At 38.3% G+C, this 15,629-nt stretch overlaps 2 protein-coding genes across 3 annotated transcripts; both read left to right on the top strand.

Annotated features, from left to right (window-relative positions):
• The first annotated feature begins 3,088 nt into the window (after positions 1-3,088).
• abhd6b (abhydrolase domain containing 6, acylglycerol lipase b) lies at positions 3,089-9,395 on the top strand. Of its 2 annotated transcripts, XM_019350209.2 has the most exons (10): positions 3,089-3,496; positions 3,846-3,876; positions 4,080-4,211; positions 5,616-5,772; positions 6,054-6,167; positions 6,263-6,395; positions 8,014-8,171; positions 8,332-8,386; positions 8,466-8,566; positions 9,013-9,395. In XM_019350209.2, the coding sequence occupies exons 3-10, from the start codon at positions 4,087-4,089 to the stop codon at positions 9,190-9,192; spliced, it is 1,023 nt and encodes a 340-aa protein (XP_019205754.1). In that variant the 5' UTR covers positions 3,089-3,496; positions 3,846-3,876; positions 4,080-4,086; the 3' UTR covers positions 9,193-9,395. The 2 variants fall into 2 exon arrangements, with proteins under 2 accessions (XP_019205754.1, XP_003438911.1); XM_003438863.5 differs by lacking the exon at positions 3,089-3,496 and having other exon boundaries at positions 3,605-3,876.
• A 16-nt stretch (positions 9,396-9,411) lies between these two features.
• kctd6b (potassium channel tetramerization domain containing 6b) lies at positions 9,412-13,503 on the top strand. Its single transcript, XM_003439011.3, has 3 exons — positions 9,412-9,626; positions 11,479-11,580; positions 12,002-13,503. Exons 2-3 carry the CDS (start codon positions 11,554-11,556, stop codon positions 12,686-12,688), a joined length of 714 nt encoding a protein of 237 aa, XP_003439059.1. The 5' UTR covers positions 9,412-9,626; positions 11,479-11,553; the 3' UTR covers positions 12,689-13,503.
• Positions 13,504-15,629: the final 2,126 nt, after the last annotated feature.

Below are 15,629 nucleotides of genomic sequence, written 5' to 3'. Positions count from 1 at the left end.
TGTCGTAAACCACCGCCTCTGTTCAAAGATGGTCGCTCACAGTGGACATAGATGCCTTCTTTCACTCCTCTTTCAAACCATCTGTCCTCTCTGTCCAAAATGTGAACATTGGCATCCTCGAAAGAGTGTCCTTTATCCTTAAGATGCAGATGGACTGCTGAGTCTTGTCCTGTGGAGGTGGCTCTTCTATGTTGTGCCATGCGCTTGTGAAGTGGCTGTTTGGTCTCTCCAATGTAGAGGTCTGGGCATTCCTCGCTGTCCTGTACAGCATACACCACATTGTTAAGTCTGTGTTTTGGAGTTTTGTCTTTCGGGTGAACCAGTTTGTGTCTGAGTGTGTGCCTTAACGCCCACTCACATCCTGGGCCATCTGACCTCAGGAAATCACATGATAAGGTGGGGCCAGGTTTCACAATGAGCTCACCCGAAACCCTGGCTGATTGGGACCCACACCCGCTTTCACACCTTGGCTCAGGTGATTAGAGGATCATCAGGGGGTCCTTTTGTCCCTCTTTGGGGGGACACTCCCACTGGGTTTAAATCTGGGACTCTCGGCCATTTGACCTTAGAACTGAAGAAGCTTCTCGGATGAGAGGTGAAACGTCTTCAAGCAACTTAAAGAAGTCCAGACGCTTTTCTTTGCAAGCTCCTTTGACTATGCAACAGGGAATTCATTCTGAAGGCAGTAGAGGGTGGCTTCTGTTTCTCCTAAATAACCATTATCTTCATCCAGCTGAGCTGACTTCATTCCTACTGTAGACAAAACGACAGAGGTCATATCTTCTCTGTAGCATTTTAGAATATTGATATCGCTCCTGTCATCCAGGAAGGGTGGAGTTTGGTTTCATATCTGCTGTTTTTCCCTCCCTTTTCTATCATGCTGTGTGTTGCTGAGAGTAATGTTTTGTTAGGTAAAATGTTTGTATCACCTGAAAAGCATGCGCTGTTGTAAAGTCAACATGTAGACAGGCATCGGCCTGCAATTTACCTTCTATTTGCATATGAAGGCTTAGAGCGGCAGACAAGACTGATCAGTTTGAACATCATTCTGCTGTTTTTGAACAAGCAAAGCAAAAGCTGGTATCAATGTGGGAATTAGAACAAAAATCCTTGTACATAGGTCATCTCATATATAACTAGTCCTGCTTTGTATAAGCTGTCATGATCATAGGATTAAATGGATTAGACAATCCTGGAAAACAGGACAAACTATACCTGATTCTCCCAGAGCTAATAGATTTCACTTTATTCACTTCTTGTTTTGAAAAACATTTTTGTTTTTGCTTGTTTTGTTTTTTTTACATTAGAGTTTCGGCTTATTCACCACATTTTGACAAAATATACCTGATGATGTCAACAGGATTATCTCCGCTTCAACTGAACACTACATAGCTGCAACACAGGTTTTGTTGTAAACTGTATTTAAAGGGTTAATCCTTTACGGCTAAGGGCATTTCCAAACATATAGTCAGTTTGCTCTGATATGAATCAGTTGCCCAGTGGGGGAACTTGTTGTATTTCTCATCAGTTTCATTTCCTTTGAAAGAGGGAGGGAAAAATGGAAGCCAAAGTGCATGTATAAAAACCGTGGGAGAACCCTCACTCTGCTCTTTAGTTAGATGTGTCTATCGTAGAAAGGATAAACACAGAAGGCTCAAATGAAGGTGTGATGCTAGTCCATTGATTCTCTTGATTTTAATTCCTCCACATCCCAGAATGCAAAGTTGGAGCACATCAGGGTTAAACAAGGTTGCCACCACAAACAAACTGTTCCAGAAATTGTGACCAGATGGACCCTCAACATCAGAGTACAGGCCTTGCAGTCACTGCTGCTTTGATTTTGACTTTTTCTTTTTTTCCCTCCAAACTTTATTGAATTGTATCATGGAAGTGTGATGCAAAAGCATACAAGCAAAAATTTACGCAAAAGATACTCTTCTAAAATAGCCAGACAACCCCTTTAGTTATTTTCTTGCAATGAATAATTTTACGACTTCTTGTAGTTGTTTATTTTCCATTAAGAAATGTTACTGTTCACTTCTGAACTGAGGCTCTAATGAAGGGATTCTTGGTCTTTTAAGCTCCTTCACTAATCGATCCATGCCTGTGTGGTTGTCTTTCTGCTGGGAGACTAACACTCACTGCAGTTACTCCCTTAGAGCAACCCCAACACTCACAGTTACTCTGTAAAGGACGAGACCGAATGTTTCTCAACACGAGTCTATTGGCAAATTTAAAATTTCACAATATTCATAAGGTCGTTGCTCCCAGCGAAACAGCTGACCTGCGTGAATGTGTCATCGTGACACGTTTTTGTGTCGCTACATTGCTTCTCTTGTTTCTGTTCTGCCAGCTTTGCTCCACCAAGTATATCACACAGGACATAATGTGACGGCCAACACGATGTAGTCAAAGCGAGCAGACTGGGAGCATCCCCTCTGTCCTATATACACTCAAATATGAGAATCATTCCCATGCAAGGCGAGCCCCTCTGCGGCATTGCCGTGTCCATTTGTTCTGCTCTACTTTGTATGTAGGTCATCTGTAGTGGACCAGAGATGCGGCAGAGTGGCAGCTGTGAACTTCAGCCTTTTTACTCTGTAATCCTTGTTTTGTATTGGGTTAGGTTAAATTTCGACATAGTTTGTGAATAACCACAATGATTAAACCGGTTTACCAAAATCGCAGCATAACGAACAGCTCAGGTGTTTTTAGCAGATCTCAGAAGCTGAACGTCACTTTCCCAACAGCAGTTATCAGCTGTTTATTTAACAGCTGTCAGTACTGTGTGCTTTACAGACCTTTAGACTCTGATTCAACTGATGTACACAAGGTGATAAATAGAAAAACACTGCTGATCAAGTCTAAATCAGAATCACACCCAGTGTTACTTTGCAAAGTTATTGCTTTTATCAGTTGAGCAGATTTAATCTAGTTGAAAATATTTGGAAAATGTAGTTTTAATTTTTAGGGTTATAATTTATTTTCGGCTTTATATTTTTATCTGTATATATTTTTGGCACATCTCTATGCATTGGATAAATATAGAAAAATAAATGTAGAAATGTACCAAGCACTGGGGGAAGTCTGATGAGTCAACATCAACGCAGTAGGGCAGCGAAGATGTGAAATTCTGTCGCCCACATCTGCAAAAGAAATCTGTATCCAATTCCCTAAAAGCCTCTCTCCCCACTGAACTGGAAGTGACGACATCTTGAAGTTAGGTCCTCAGGACACCCAGTGATCTGTGCGAAAGACCCTTGAAACTTTACCACACACTGCAGAAAACAGTCTGCCTCTATAATGACACCCAGTGGTCAGTTTTAGCCTTAAGCTTCAGCTTGTAATTTGATGTGGCTGTTTGGACTGGCCTTCCTCAGCCTCCGCTCTCAGACTAACCGTGTCAGTAGAAAATAGTGACTGCCACTGAGTCTGACCAAACGAGGCACCTTTTATGAAAGTGCACATTTATTTCTGGGATTCGTCCCAGATGGAAGTAAGTCTGTCATACACACTAAAATATCAATTTTTCAGTATTTAAAGTCTGATTCAGAACCCCAAATTATCTTGTCTGCACAAAGCTTGGCCTGTGTGTTCACTTTAAATGATCGACCCAATGATGGAGTGGCCTATTTTACCCCAACGATGAGAATCAATGGGTTTATCCAGAGCAGGCATAATCTGAAACGAATAACTGCCCTCTACAATAGGCGCTTTTCATTTTAGAAATATTAGTTAACCACTGATACTTTCTGCACAAAAAAATAGCTGGAATAAATGTTGTAGAGTGTGCATGCTGTACAGCTAATTAACAAAATCACTTTTGATGCTCCCGCCTGAGATAGAAGAAAGAAGGAGGGGAGAATCATCTCAAAGGTAAGTTTTTACTGTTTTTTCAGCATCTGTTATAGAAGCGCGCTTCAGTTATTTTACAGCTTGTATCAGTTTATTTCGTGCACATGCACATCCTAAAGACACCCTTTTATTTATAGTCTTAACTAAATATGGAAATTATGTGGAATTCTAACAGATTTCTCCCCAGAAGGACAATGCGTGAGTTTATGTTCATTTCTTTTCAGCTGAGCCATGGCAGCTGATCTGGATGTGGTGAACCTGTGTATTATTGCTGGAGGAACACTGGCTATTCCCATCCTGGCCTTTCTGGCTTCCTTTCTTCTCTGGCCCTCTGCATTAATTAAAGTGTATTACTGGTAATGTAGATGGCTTTCTTGTGCTGTACTTCAATTTATATTCTATACTATTCTATGATTTATTTTTATGTGTGTCAGTCAGAGTGTTTGGTTTAGAATGACAACTTAATCCAGGATGAGGTTTAATCACATTAATGATGTTTCTATCTGATTGAATCTCTGATATACACTCAGCCACTTTGTTAGGTACACCTTGCTAGTACTGGGCTGGACTCCCTTTGCCTTTAGAACTGCCTTGATTCTTTGTGGCATAGATTTAACATGATGCTGGAAACATCCGTGAAAGATTTTGGTCCATATTGACATGATGGCATCACATAGTTACAGCAGATTTGTCAGCTTCCATTACCCCACTTACTGGGGGTCTATTGGACTGGGATGTAGGGAATGAGTCATTTGAGTATGGTGAACTCACTGTAAATGGAGCCTGATTCGAGCTTAGTGACATGGCGCGTTATATTGAAGCTATAAGAAGATGAGTACACTGTGGTCATAAAGGGATAGTCATGGCAACAATACTCAGGTAGGCTGCAATATTTTGAACAATGCTCAACTGGTACCAAGTGTGCCAAGAAAATATTCCCCACACCACTGCACAACTAGCAGCCTGAACCATTAGTACAAGGCAGGATGGATCCATGCTTTCATCTTGTTTATGCCAAATTCTGACCATACAGTCTGAATGTCACAGCAGAAATGGAGACTCATCAAAGTGGGCGATTTTCTATTGTCCAGTTTTGGTGAGCTTGTGTGATTTTTCTGTCCTTAGCTGACAGAAGTGACACTCAATGGGATCTTCTGCTGCTGTAGCCCATTTGCTTCAAGATTTGGCCTGTTGAATGTTCAAAGATACTCTTCTGGTTATTTTAGGGGTTTTTGCCTTCCTATTAGTTCAAAGCTGTCTGGCCATTTTCCTCTGACATCAACAGGACATTTCCACCCAGACAAATGCTGCTCATTGGATATTTTCTCTTTCTGACCATACTCTCAAAGTCACTTAATCACCGTTCTGCACGGTTCGAGCTTTCGCATCTCACCCTGTGATGGCTGATTAGATATTTGTGTAAATAAGCAGTTATACAAGTGTGCCTAACAAAGTGGTCTATGTACATATTGTATACTGTACCTGGATTTTCTTTGCCTTTTCTTGTCATGCGCTTTGTGATTTCTAATTTGGAAAGGTCCTCTAAGGATTAAATTCATTGATCAATGACATTGTTGAAAACTGTGGCATTAGTTACCTAGCATACTTTGCTTAATGATATTTCTTGTGTCTTAGCTGCTGTGACTATCCAAGAAAAACAATCTGCCTCATCATTAATCCTTTAAGGCATTTCAGAAAGCCCAGATTTGAATTTCCATGTAAGTCTTTGTAGCTCAGATATGGTACCTGCTTGTCTTCAGGTACTGGAGGAGGACTCTGGGCCTGCAGGTGGGCTATGCGGATTGTGGTGGTTATCGCTTTTGTTACTCCTACAGAGGAAAGCCTGGAATGAGACCTTCGATCTTAATGCTGCATGGCTTCTCTGCTCACAAAGACACATGGCTCACTGTTGTCAAGGTTAGGCTGACACTAAATATCGCATTTACTTCCTATTACTCATGGGGCTAACACTCAACTTAAAACTAACTAACACTCAAACTTTTGGAGTCATGCTCCATCAGTCACATGATCCAAGAGAAAGGATAGAATTTATTTCAATTTAAACATTAATTAGAAATGACTTCATAAATACATATTGTGCTTTTTATGAAATTCTTCTTAAAACACCCTTTCTTGGCTTCAATTCATTTATCATATTAATGACATTAAGCATTCTTTTTTGTCTTCTGCTGCTCCAGTATCTGCCAAAACATCTGCACATAATGTGTGTGGACATGCCTGGACATGAGGGGACAACACGCACCAACACAGATGATTATTCCATTCAGGGGCAGGTCAAAAGGATCCATCAGGTACACCAAATAGAGTTTTTAAAATATGTTGGTATATTTGTCAGGTGCCTAAATTATTCCAGTGAAACTCTGGTTTTGTCTTTTGTTCTTCTCAGTTTGTGGAAACCATCCGCTTAAACAGGAAACAGTTCCATCTGGTTGGAACCGGCATGGGGGGAAATGTGGCCGGGGTTTACGCAGCCTGCTATCCCTCAGAAATCTGTAGCATGACTCTCATCTGTCCAGACGGTCAGTCAGTGTGTTTGTGTGTCTGTGTATGTGTGAGCTCAGTCGTACTATGCTGTGATGACATCAGTCTGCTGTCAAGGCCGCTTTGTGGGGATTCAATTCTAATATGGTGAGAAAAAGGGAGTACGTTTTAGAGGGAAGACTTGTTTAAGCAACCAGTGCTTAGGGTTGTGGTAATTCTTTAGGGAATGAAAGTCAATACACTGTCCTCTGAAGTCATGGAAACAAACCTGCGTGTGTTCCTGTGTAAACCACCATCAATGAGCCTTTTGTGCTTTGTCCAAAGAGAGGCTGGATGCAGGAAAGAGTGAATATTTTAAACTTTAAACAGGCACTCACATATCTTAATAGACAGATAGAAAGAAATTAAGGAACTTACCAAAACAACAGAAAAAGAAGTTAGATGTAGGAAGAGCTTCAACTAAAGACTTCACCTCTGTGATCAATTGGAAATAGAGTAGGGTCCTAAAATGTATAAGACATATAGACAGAAAATCCAAAGTTTTTAGAATCAGTGGGTTAACAAAATAGTTTTATTCCTTTTCTTGTTCAAAATAGGACTAGTTTAATACCATACTATATTTTAAAAGTTTGACAAGTTGGCTAATAAAATTAACATAATTCAACATCATAAAGACACATTAAGACATGCCAGATATATGTGGATTTAACTTAATGCTGTTTTCACAATTACTCAACACAAGTGAGTATGAACTTTAATGTAAGTAAGTTTATTTATTAAACACATTTCACTGTTCAGCCGAATATCAACAATGCAACAATGTATGAAAAACCAAGATATTGACAATGTCAGTGTATTTACATGAGGAAGATTATTTAAAATGTACAAAGTGTTTCTTTTATGGTTGTTTTCCATTTATCCTAAGGAGGAATGTGAGTGTGTATGTCTTTGTGTGGGGGAGGTGGGGGGGTAGCTTGGGTCAGGCTAACCAACAGTGCCACTGAGAAATGCTGCTCAACTGGTTGGCCAAGTGATCCCTCATTCTGCAGGATATGGGCTCTGAAAATGTGAAGGTTGCTTATTTTGTTACTTTTTTTTTTCATGACAAAAAAATATGTTCATTTAATTACTAATATAAACCCTACATCCCACCTAAGACTGGATCTGTAATTGGACCTGTTATGCAATTAATTTTCCCAGGGGGCATCATTAAATGATTGGGACTGCGAAAGAGTAATATTACTTAGATCAAAACTTTAAATAGCATTAACAGGAATGCTGGAGTTAATATTTCCTTGTCAGGTTTGTAAAAACGCTTTATGAGTTTATTTGGGATTGAAATTATATTATATATAAATATTATATTTGGGATTATTCAAATATTAGTACTTTTATCACAATTATTTTTTCAAAGTATGTCCCCATGTGGGGACAATGGGTTTATGTTATGCCAAGACACAATAAAGTCACTGTTTAGCAAAATATAAATCACGTTATTGAACAGAGTAAAGGATAAGGTTCAGGAAAGCCACAATTTATTGTCCCTGTATTAGGACGGGGGCTCTCCAGAGGTTAAATAGTGCCTTTTAATAGCAAACCGATTAATACAGAGCATGAAATTAATTTCGTGTCCAAAATCATCATTTTATTCTGCAGGAATAAGACATCCGTGTGAGACCAAGTTTGACAATCATGTGCAGGACCTGGAGCACAGCAATTACACCCTGAACATCCCGCTGATCCCCACTACACCCGAGGAGATGGAGGATATGTTCAAACTGTGCTCCCATGTTCGCTTTAAAATTCCTCAGCAGGTCAGGCCTTCATTTCAAGTATACATTTTTTTGTTTCGTTTTATGCGCTAATAATTTGCAATCAAATACAGAGTAGTAACCATCTTACTGAATTGCTTTGTTATTCAAAGCTTGGCTTATTTTGTGAACTTTTTGTTAAAGCTACTTTTTCGCTGATTAGATCCTTCAAGGCCTGGTAGATGTCCGAGAGCCTCACAACACATTTTACCAAGAAGGTCAGTTCACTTTGTACTGAAATATTTCAGTATTTTCCAATTTAGTGGAAAAATTCCAGTAAGTTCTCTTTTTCTTTAGTTTTTATGGAGATTGTAGGTGAGAAATCAAGATACGCCTTACAGGACCACTTGCATCTAATAACCACACCTTTACAAGTGATATGGGGCAAACAAGACCAGGTAAACTAACACAATGACTCAGCAAATCCTCCAAGTACATAAATGATTACACTTTTTTCCCACTATATATGGTAGAAAATTTTGGTTTTTCTTTTAATGGATTCACATACAAACTCTTTTTATAGTTACAGGATATTTTGAGCAATGAACTACCGTTATTTTTTCTGTGAATTTACACATTTATTATTTACTTAAAGAGTCTAAAGAGTTGTGCAGACAGATTTATTTCATTTATTACAGCAGTGTTTCTTTATCATATAGAAAAAAAGAGACATGTTGTTGAGATATATTTTTTCCTCTTGGATTAAATGCATAGATAAACTTCTTTACACTGACAGAAAGAAGAGTTTCACTGGTCCACACCACTTAAGATCAAAGTGAGCAGTGTAAAGTCAGTTTGGCATCCCTGTCATAGACATACTAGTAATCATTCTGCATTTGCTCAGGTGGTGGATGTCTCTGGAGCGGCAGTGATTGCAGAGACCTTGCCTGGATGCAGAGTGGACCTGCTGGAGAACTGCGGACACTCTGTGGTGATGGAGAGGCCTTCTCGGACAGCCAAACTCATTCTGGAGTTCATCATCTTGCAGCAAAATGCCAGAAGTGGCACAAAGAAAGCCACCTGACCTAAAGACTTTTCATCGTTTCTTGTTATGCTAATGCTCCAAGTGCTCCTGCTTTTGTAGAGAACATGCAGACACTTCAAAAAAACTGTACAATTAAGATAGTAAGCAATTATTGAAGGCTTCCTGCATTTCTTCAGTGTGATTGAATCGCATTTCTGTTGTAACACAAGCTGCATGACGATAATAAAACGACCATGCGTTTATGTGTGAGTGTGATTCACTGAGAGGTGCCTGCAGCTGCACCAGGAACTCCCTCCTTCTCCTCCTTGATCCTCCTTGTGTGCGCAGTTTTGGTGCAGCCCGGAGCCGAGCACAGCTACCCGGTGCGACCAGCGGTAAACATCAGTAACTCTCAAGCTGCACCGTTAGACACCAGCCACAGGCTACTGCCGCTGAATAAAAATAAACACACAAGTACGCACGAAAGAGAGCAGGTAAGGCATGGTTTTAGCTCATGTGTCACTCACTGCTCGGTCCTGCTAAGACCCTGGCGTTAACCTTAGTAGTAAGAGCAGCTAATGGGATGCTAGCTGCGTTAGCTTGCTAGCCAGAAGCTAGCAATTAGCTAGATTAGCGGGCTGTATGCTTTCATTGTGATTCACGCCACACAGCTCTGTGTATCCGAGTTGGGTTTGTGATGTAGTAGCGGTACTGAACTTTAAAATGCACTTCGGGGCTTGCTGTAGCAGCTCATTAGCCAGTTGGCAGCAAATACTGCAAAGGCACTGTCGACTGGATATTAAAGAAACATTGGTTAGCTGGCTTCACTAGCATGCAGTGCACCAATACACCTTAGTTAAATGTTGTAAGTAAAACATGTCTGTGTGGGCAGGTTTATATAGGGTGTTTATCAGCGCCAGGTTTAAGTTTCAAGTTGAGTGCTTTTGTGGTTTCTGCTATTTAGTCCCGACTTACATGCTTTGAAACGTGAAATGTTAAGTTTATATTTAAACAGCAGGAAGCATTTAAAACAGGGAAGCAGCGGTTGATACAACCAAGCCTTGTATTTGCTGCTCTGCAACCTGCCACATTATAGTAGCATAACAAATGAGATGGGGAGTACTAAGGGTTGCTAAAAGGAAATTAAGAATGAGGACTGTACCGCGTAAGTTATTTGCCTACAGATGAAATATCAGATCATAAAACCAAATTCTGCGAGTATAATTTACATCAATTACTCTCTTACTTAGAATATTGGCTTACTTATACTTGCTGTATTACTTTAAGTATACAGAAATATGCAGATACTCTAAGTGTCTCCTTGTGGTACACAAGTAGGGAAAGTGGATAGTAGTGCCTTATTATTTTAAATTGGCAATTTCCTTTAAATTAACACACACACACACACACACATACATATATATATATATATATATATATACATATATATAATGTGTGTATATATATATATTGTGTGTGTGTGTGTGTGTGTTTATAAGCATTTCCTTTTTTGGCTCCTCCCTTTGGAGGTTGCCATAGCAGGTCATCTTCCTCCATCTCACCCTGCAACAGTGCAAATTGTTTTACTACACTGGTAGTAATATCAATGAATCACTGTATAGTGACATCTGGTAACACTGTTATTATCATTTGTATTTCTTTAATCCCCAGTTGATCATGTTACTTTAATGATGGTTTAAGGACATTACTGTTTTGATAGCGCATTCATATATTCAAAAAGGAATTCATATATTCCCTTTTCTGTTATTCTTGACCCTTGATTGGTTACAGCTGGAGAACTATGTAAAAAAGAATAATGTCAGAATTTCCAAAAGAACAGCCAGATTAGTAAGGTATATCAACTATCACGAGTAACTGTGGAGGCTAAAACAAAAGCCTGTAATCTTGTGTTTATCTAAAATGGCTTTTGAGATTATTTTCTTTAAATTAAATAAAATCCATACTTAGAAATTCAGACTTGTGCTGAGCACACAAAGCACTTCACTCCCATGTTGGCTTTGGGATTAAGGTTCAGAGCTTCAGCTCCACCTGTTCCTGAATGCAAATTTTATAAAATCTTATCACAAGAGTCCCAACATCTACTAACATCCCAGGCTGCTGACTTCACAGTAAGAGGGTAAAGTCACATTAAAAATAACACCACTCAAATCTTTAGCACACTCTGTTTATTTACGCTTACCCTTACTCAAATAAATCAAGGCATGCACACAGATGCTTAAGTCTGTACTGAAAAACCTCATTTAACCTAGCGTACATGACTGTGTCCGTCTTGTTCTGCATATGAAGATATTAACAGCTCATGTTAATATCACTGTTTTCTCACAGGTGAAATCAAAGTGAGCCGATCCTCATTCGTTCCCTCTCTATTTTGGTTCTGACCAAGCTGCTATTCTTCTACAAATGGATAATGGAGACTGGGGCCATAGGGTAAGAGACACCTAAGAAACCTGACATGTGTCTGACAATGAAATTAATCACATAATAAATTTGCTCTGTTGCCACTTTAGCTAAAACTAGTTTAGTCTAATACAAGGTAGCAAATCCTGCATTAATCAGTTACAATGCTGAGGCCTTTTTGCTGATTGATGTTTAAAAGGTTTTTGATTTTTTTTTTTGGCTTTAGATTCAATGACTTGTATTGTGTCCACTGATTATGTTTTACCATATTTTTTTCATTGTAAAGTTTTTTTTAGATATATATATATATATATATATATATATATATATATATATATATATATATATATATATATATATGTATATATATATATATATATATGTGTATATATATATATAGATATATATAGTTCCAATAGCATGAGCTTGACAGGTTTTTCTTTTCTTTTAGATGACTACTCCTGTTACCTTGAACGTGGGAGGCCACCTATACACCACCAGTTTATCCACGCTGCAGCGCTATCCGGACTCCATGCTGGGAGCCATGTTCCGAGGAGATTTCCCTACAACTCGCGATTCCCAAGGGAATTACTTCATCGACCGGGATGGAACACTTTTCCGGTACATCCTGAACTTCCTGCGGACATCTGAGCTTACCCTTCCTGTGGACTTCACAGAGACGGACCTCCTGAGGAAAGAGGCGGACTTCTACCAGATCGAACCTTTGATCCAGTGCCTTAACGATCCAAAGCCGCTGTACCCTCCTGACATCTTTGAGCAGGTCGTGGAGCTCTCCAGCACTCGGAAACTGTCAAAGTACTCAAACCCTGTTGCTGTTATCATCACGCAGCTAACCATAACTACTAAGGTTCATGCCCTGCTAGAAGGCATTTCTAACAACTTCACCAAGTGGAACAAACACATGATGGACACCAGAGACTGCCAAGTGTCATTCACCTTCGGACCATGTGACTATCACCAAGAGGTGTCCCTAAGGGTTCACCTGATGGACTACATAATGAAACAGGGCTTCACCATTCGGAACACACGCGTGCATCACATGAGTGAGCGTGCCAATGAGAACACGGTGGAGCATCACTGGACTTTCTGCAGACCCGCTCATAAAGTTGAAGACTGAGTTTACGTAGCACAGTTGTTGTAGGGGTCACTACTGCTGGATTTGTCTTTTATGTTACGCAAATCATGATTTTAAAAAAAGGAAAATCTAGAAAGCAAAAATCAAAGAAGATGTGAATTTGGATTTATTCACCTGTTCGGGGCTACAACTTTACCTGTGCTACCCCTACACAAGTTTATTAGAGTGCAAGGCGTACCATAGAAACATGGAATTTTATACATATAGGGACATTGAATCGTCCCTATACTAAAATAATGTGGGTAAATTATTATAGGAATAACGGTGGCTTTAAAAAAAAAAAAAAAAAAAGTCTTTAGAAATGAGGTCATAAAGAAGGTATGATTTGAGTCTGCCTACACTGAGTACTTTAATAGTAAAAAAAAATGCATTCATACAAAGTTAAGCCACAATTTGTTAAAAAAATAAAAATAAAATAAAAAAATAGAACTGTAGAAGGTAATGTGGTCACAATTTAAAATTATTATTGACTCCAGACAGAGCACTAAATGTTTTTGTAAGATGTCAGGAGTATACTTTTTATAATACTAATAATATGAATAATAACTTACTTAGCTCAGTAGCTTCCTGGTCAGTTTCTAGTAGATCTTGAAATTAGTCTCTTAGGTCTAGCCCCTTGTATGGTACTATTTCTGAAGCCCCCAGTAGTTGTTGCATGTGTCTGACTGTTTTGTGTATGTATATTGTACATATCTCCTGTGCGCCGTTTAAAATACACCATACTGTTATTGTTCATATCACCAGTAATGTTTCCAGCCATCGCAGCCAAAATAAACCCATCTGTGTATTTCAGTTCATTAAATTTGCATAGTTTCTCATTTTAACTCTAACTGTTTAGATCTGATGTAATTTGTCAGTTCTAACATCAAGGCTCCGTGCAGTCGTGTACAAGGTCACTATAGCTGTTATTTGGAGGAAATAGAACATCTATGAAACACAATGATTGATCTGAATAATAAAGCATGTTTATATTTAACATTAGGTGCAATAGTTTCACAAAAATATTTTTAAAAACTGATTTTCTTCACAAAACAAGCCATCTTGATTTAATTGTATATTCTTTTTATGTAGATTGTAAAACCAAATACTCAAAGTATTTAAATTAAGTAATGTAACAATTTCACAAGTACCTGCTACTTAAAAAAATATAATTTAATTTTACTAATTTATTTAAATTATATGGCAGACCTCTTTGGAAGGGTTTGATTACTGGGGTTGATTTGACCCCAAACATAAACGACATTAGTCTTTAGTGTGATATAACAGCTGGACTGGTTTAGATTCAGAGAAAAGATACTGGAGTAAAAGTAAAATGTCTGTCTTTTATCAGTTGCTCTTCCTGCACTAACATTATGCAAGGTTTAACAAATTATTTTTGTTTTTTAGTTATATGCATTTCTTTTTTTTCAATGCACTCAGTGATCCACCTTCAAAGGGGTTCAAACAGAGCATGCTCAACATATTCTACGCCAAACTTGACAGCAGTCTTATTCGACCGATGATTTTTTTCCAAATACGATACAGGTAAGTTTTGGCTGAAATTTTTAAAATTCACAAATGAAAGAGCTTTATCGTTAACATCAAACTGAGATTTTGAATTCTAGCATTTGCCCACGTGTTCTTAATTTTTTGCTTTGCTCTTTCTTTTCTCCTGCCTTTGTCCACTGTATCCACTATCCCACCTCTGCACATATCCAAACCATCCCTCTCTATTTGTCACTTGGGTTGATTTGCTAAATATTTTTTAATTTAATTATTAAACATTTTACTTTTTTTTAGTCAAATGTAATCAAAATATTGGAGGTGTGATAAGTTTCAACTTTTAAATTCTGCTGATTTCTTTGGGTTTACAGTGTACAATTTCCTTAAAAACATGAAAAACAAGGTCTTTCTCACCAGTCTAATGTACATTTTCAGGTCCAAAATATAAGGAGATATAATCATAAAATTAAGTTTTATGTTTATTTTATTTTTTGCCTACACCAGGTGGCATTTTATTGTTGTTGTTGTTTTTACTTCTCTCCACTGGCCTCCCTGTGGTTTTGACCAAAAACTAGATTACTATGAATATACAATGAGAACTTCATTAACGTGAAGGGAAGTGCTTGTGCCTTTTGCATCCTCAATGCAATAGGAATAGAAACAGGAGGAGAAACAGAAACAATGTGTGCAGACTTGCAGTAAAAAAAAACAAGATACAGATTAGAACTGTCAGTATGTGCATTAGTGCAAACAGGCAGAAAAGGACACAGTGTTCATGACAAGTGATAAGAGAATAAATAACAAGTGATACTGTTGTAGTAGTAATAATAATCATCATCCCATCTGGTAAAGCACAGATGGGATGATGTAAGTGTATGGTATCATAGAGTGTCAATGAACATTTGTAGAAAAGAACAGTTTTTTATATAATATTTTTAATTTATCATTGCGTGAATTGTAAAAATGTGTAGCCTATACACAGATTTTTTAAAAAGAGGTTTTAATATTTTATTAACTAAATGTGTGTCGTAGCGTGCGCCTCTCCCCTTATAGTCTTAATTTTGCTGAACCTCTATAATACTCAGCCGTCCTCAGTCCCCTTAGCTATAGATTTCAAATCCAAAAAAGTGAAAGACGTGAATGAAAATAGAGACTGTAGCAGTGCCTGGATAGAGATGGATGTGTTTGGGGGGCTTTTTGCCATTAACAAACAGCTGAATATTTGGCATTAATTCTCAATGTTTGTGAGACCAAAAGCTTTAGTACAAAAAGGCCATGTAATTTTGTACAGGTGTAACTGCAACTTTTCTTTGCTACAAATACAAGACTGATTCCTTTCCTGCCCTGTATTTATTCAGATTCAACATCAAACAAACAAAAAATAGTCCATTTTCATTCTCAGGTATGAATCGGAGGTCGTTTCCAAAAGTTTCAGGGAATG

This window comes from Oreochromis niloticus, linkage group LG20 (assembly GCF_001858045.2).
Source record: "Oreochromis niloticus isolate F11D_XX linkage group LG20, O_niloticus_UMD_NMBU, whole genome shotgun sequence".
Classification (NCBI taxonomy): Eukaryota; Metazoa; Chordata; class Actinopteri; order Cichliformes; family Cichlidae; genus Oreochromis; species Oreochromis niloticus.
The sequence above is the reverse complement of the archived record's forward strand: the minus strand, read 5'-3'. Positions and strand labels throughout refer to the sequence as shown.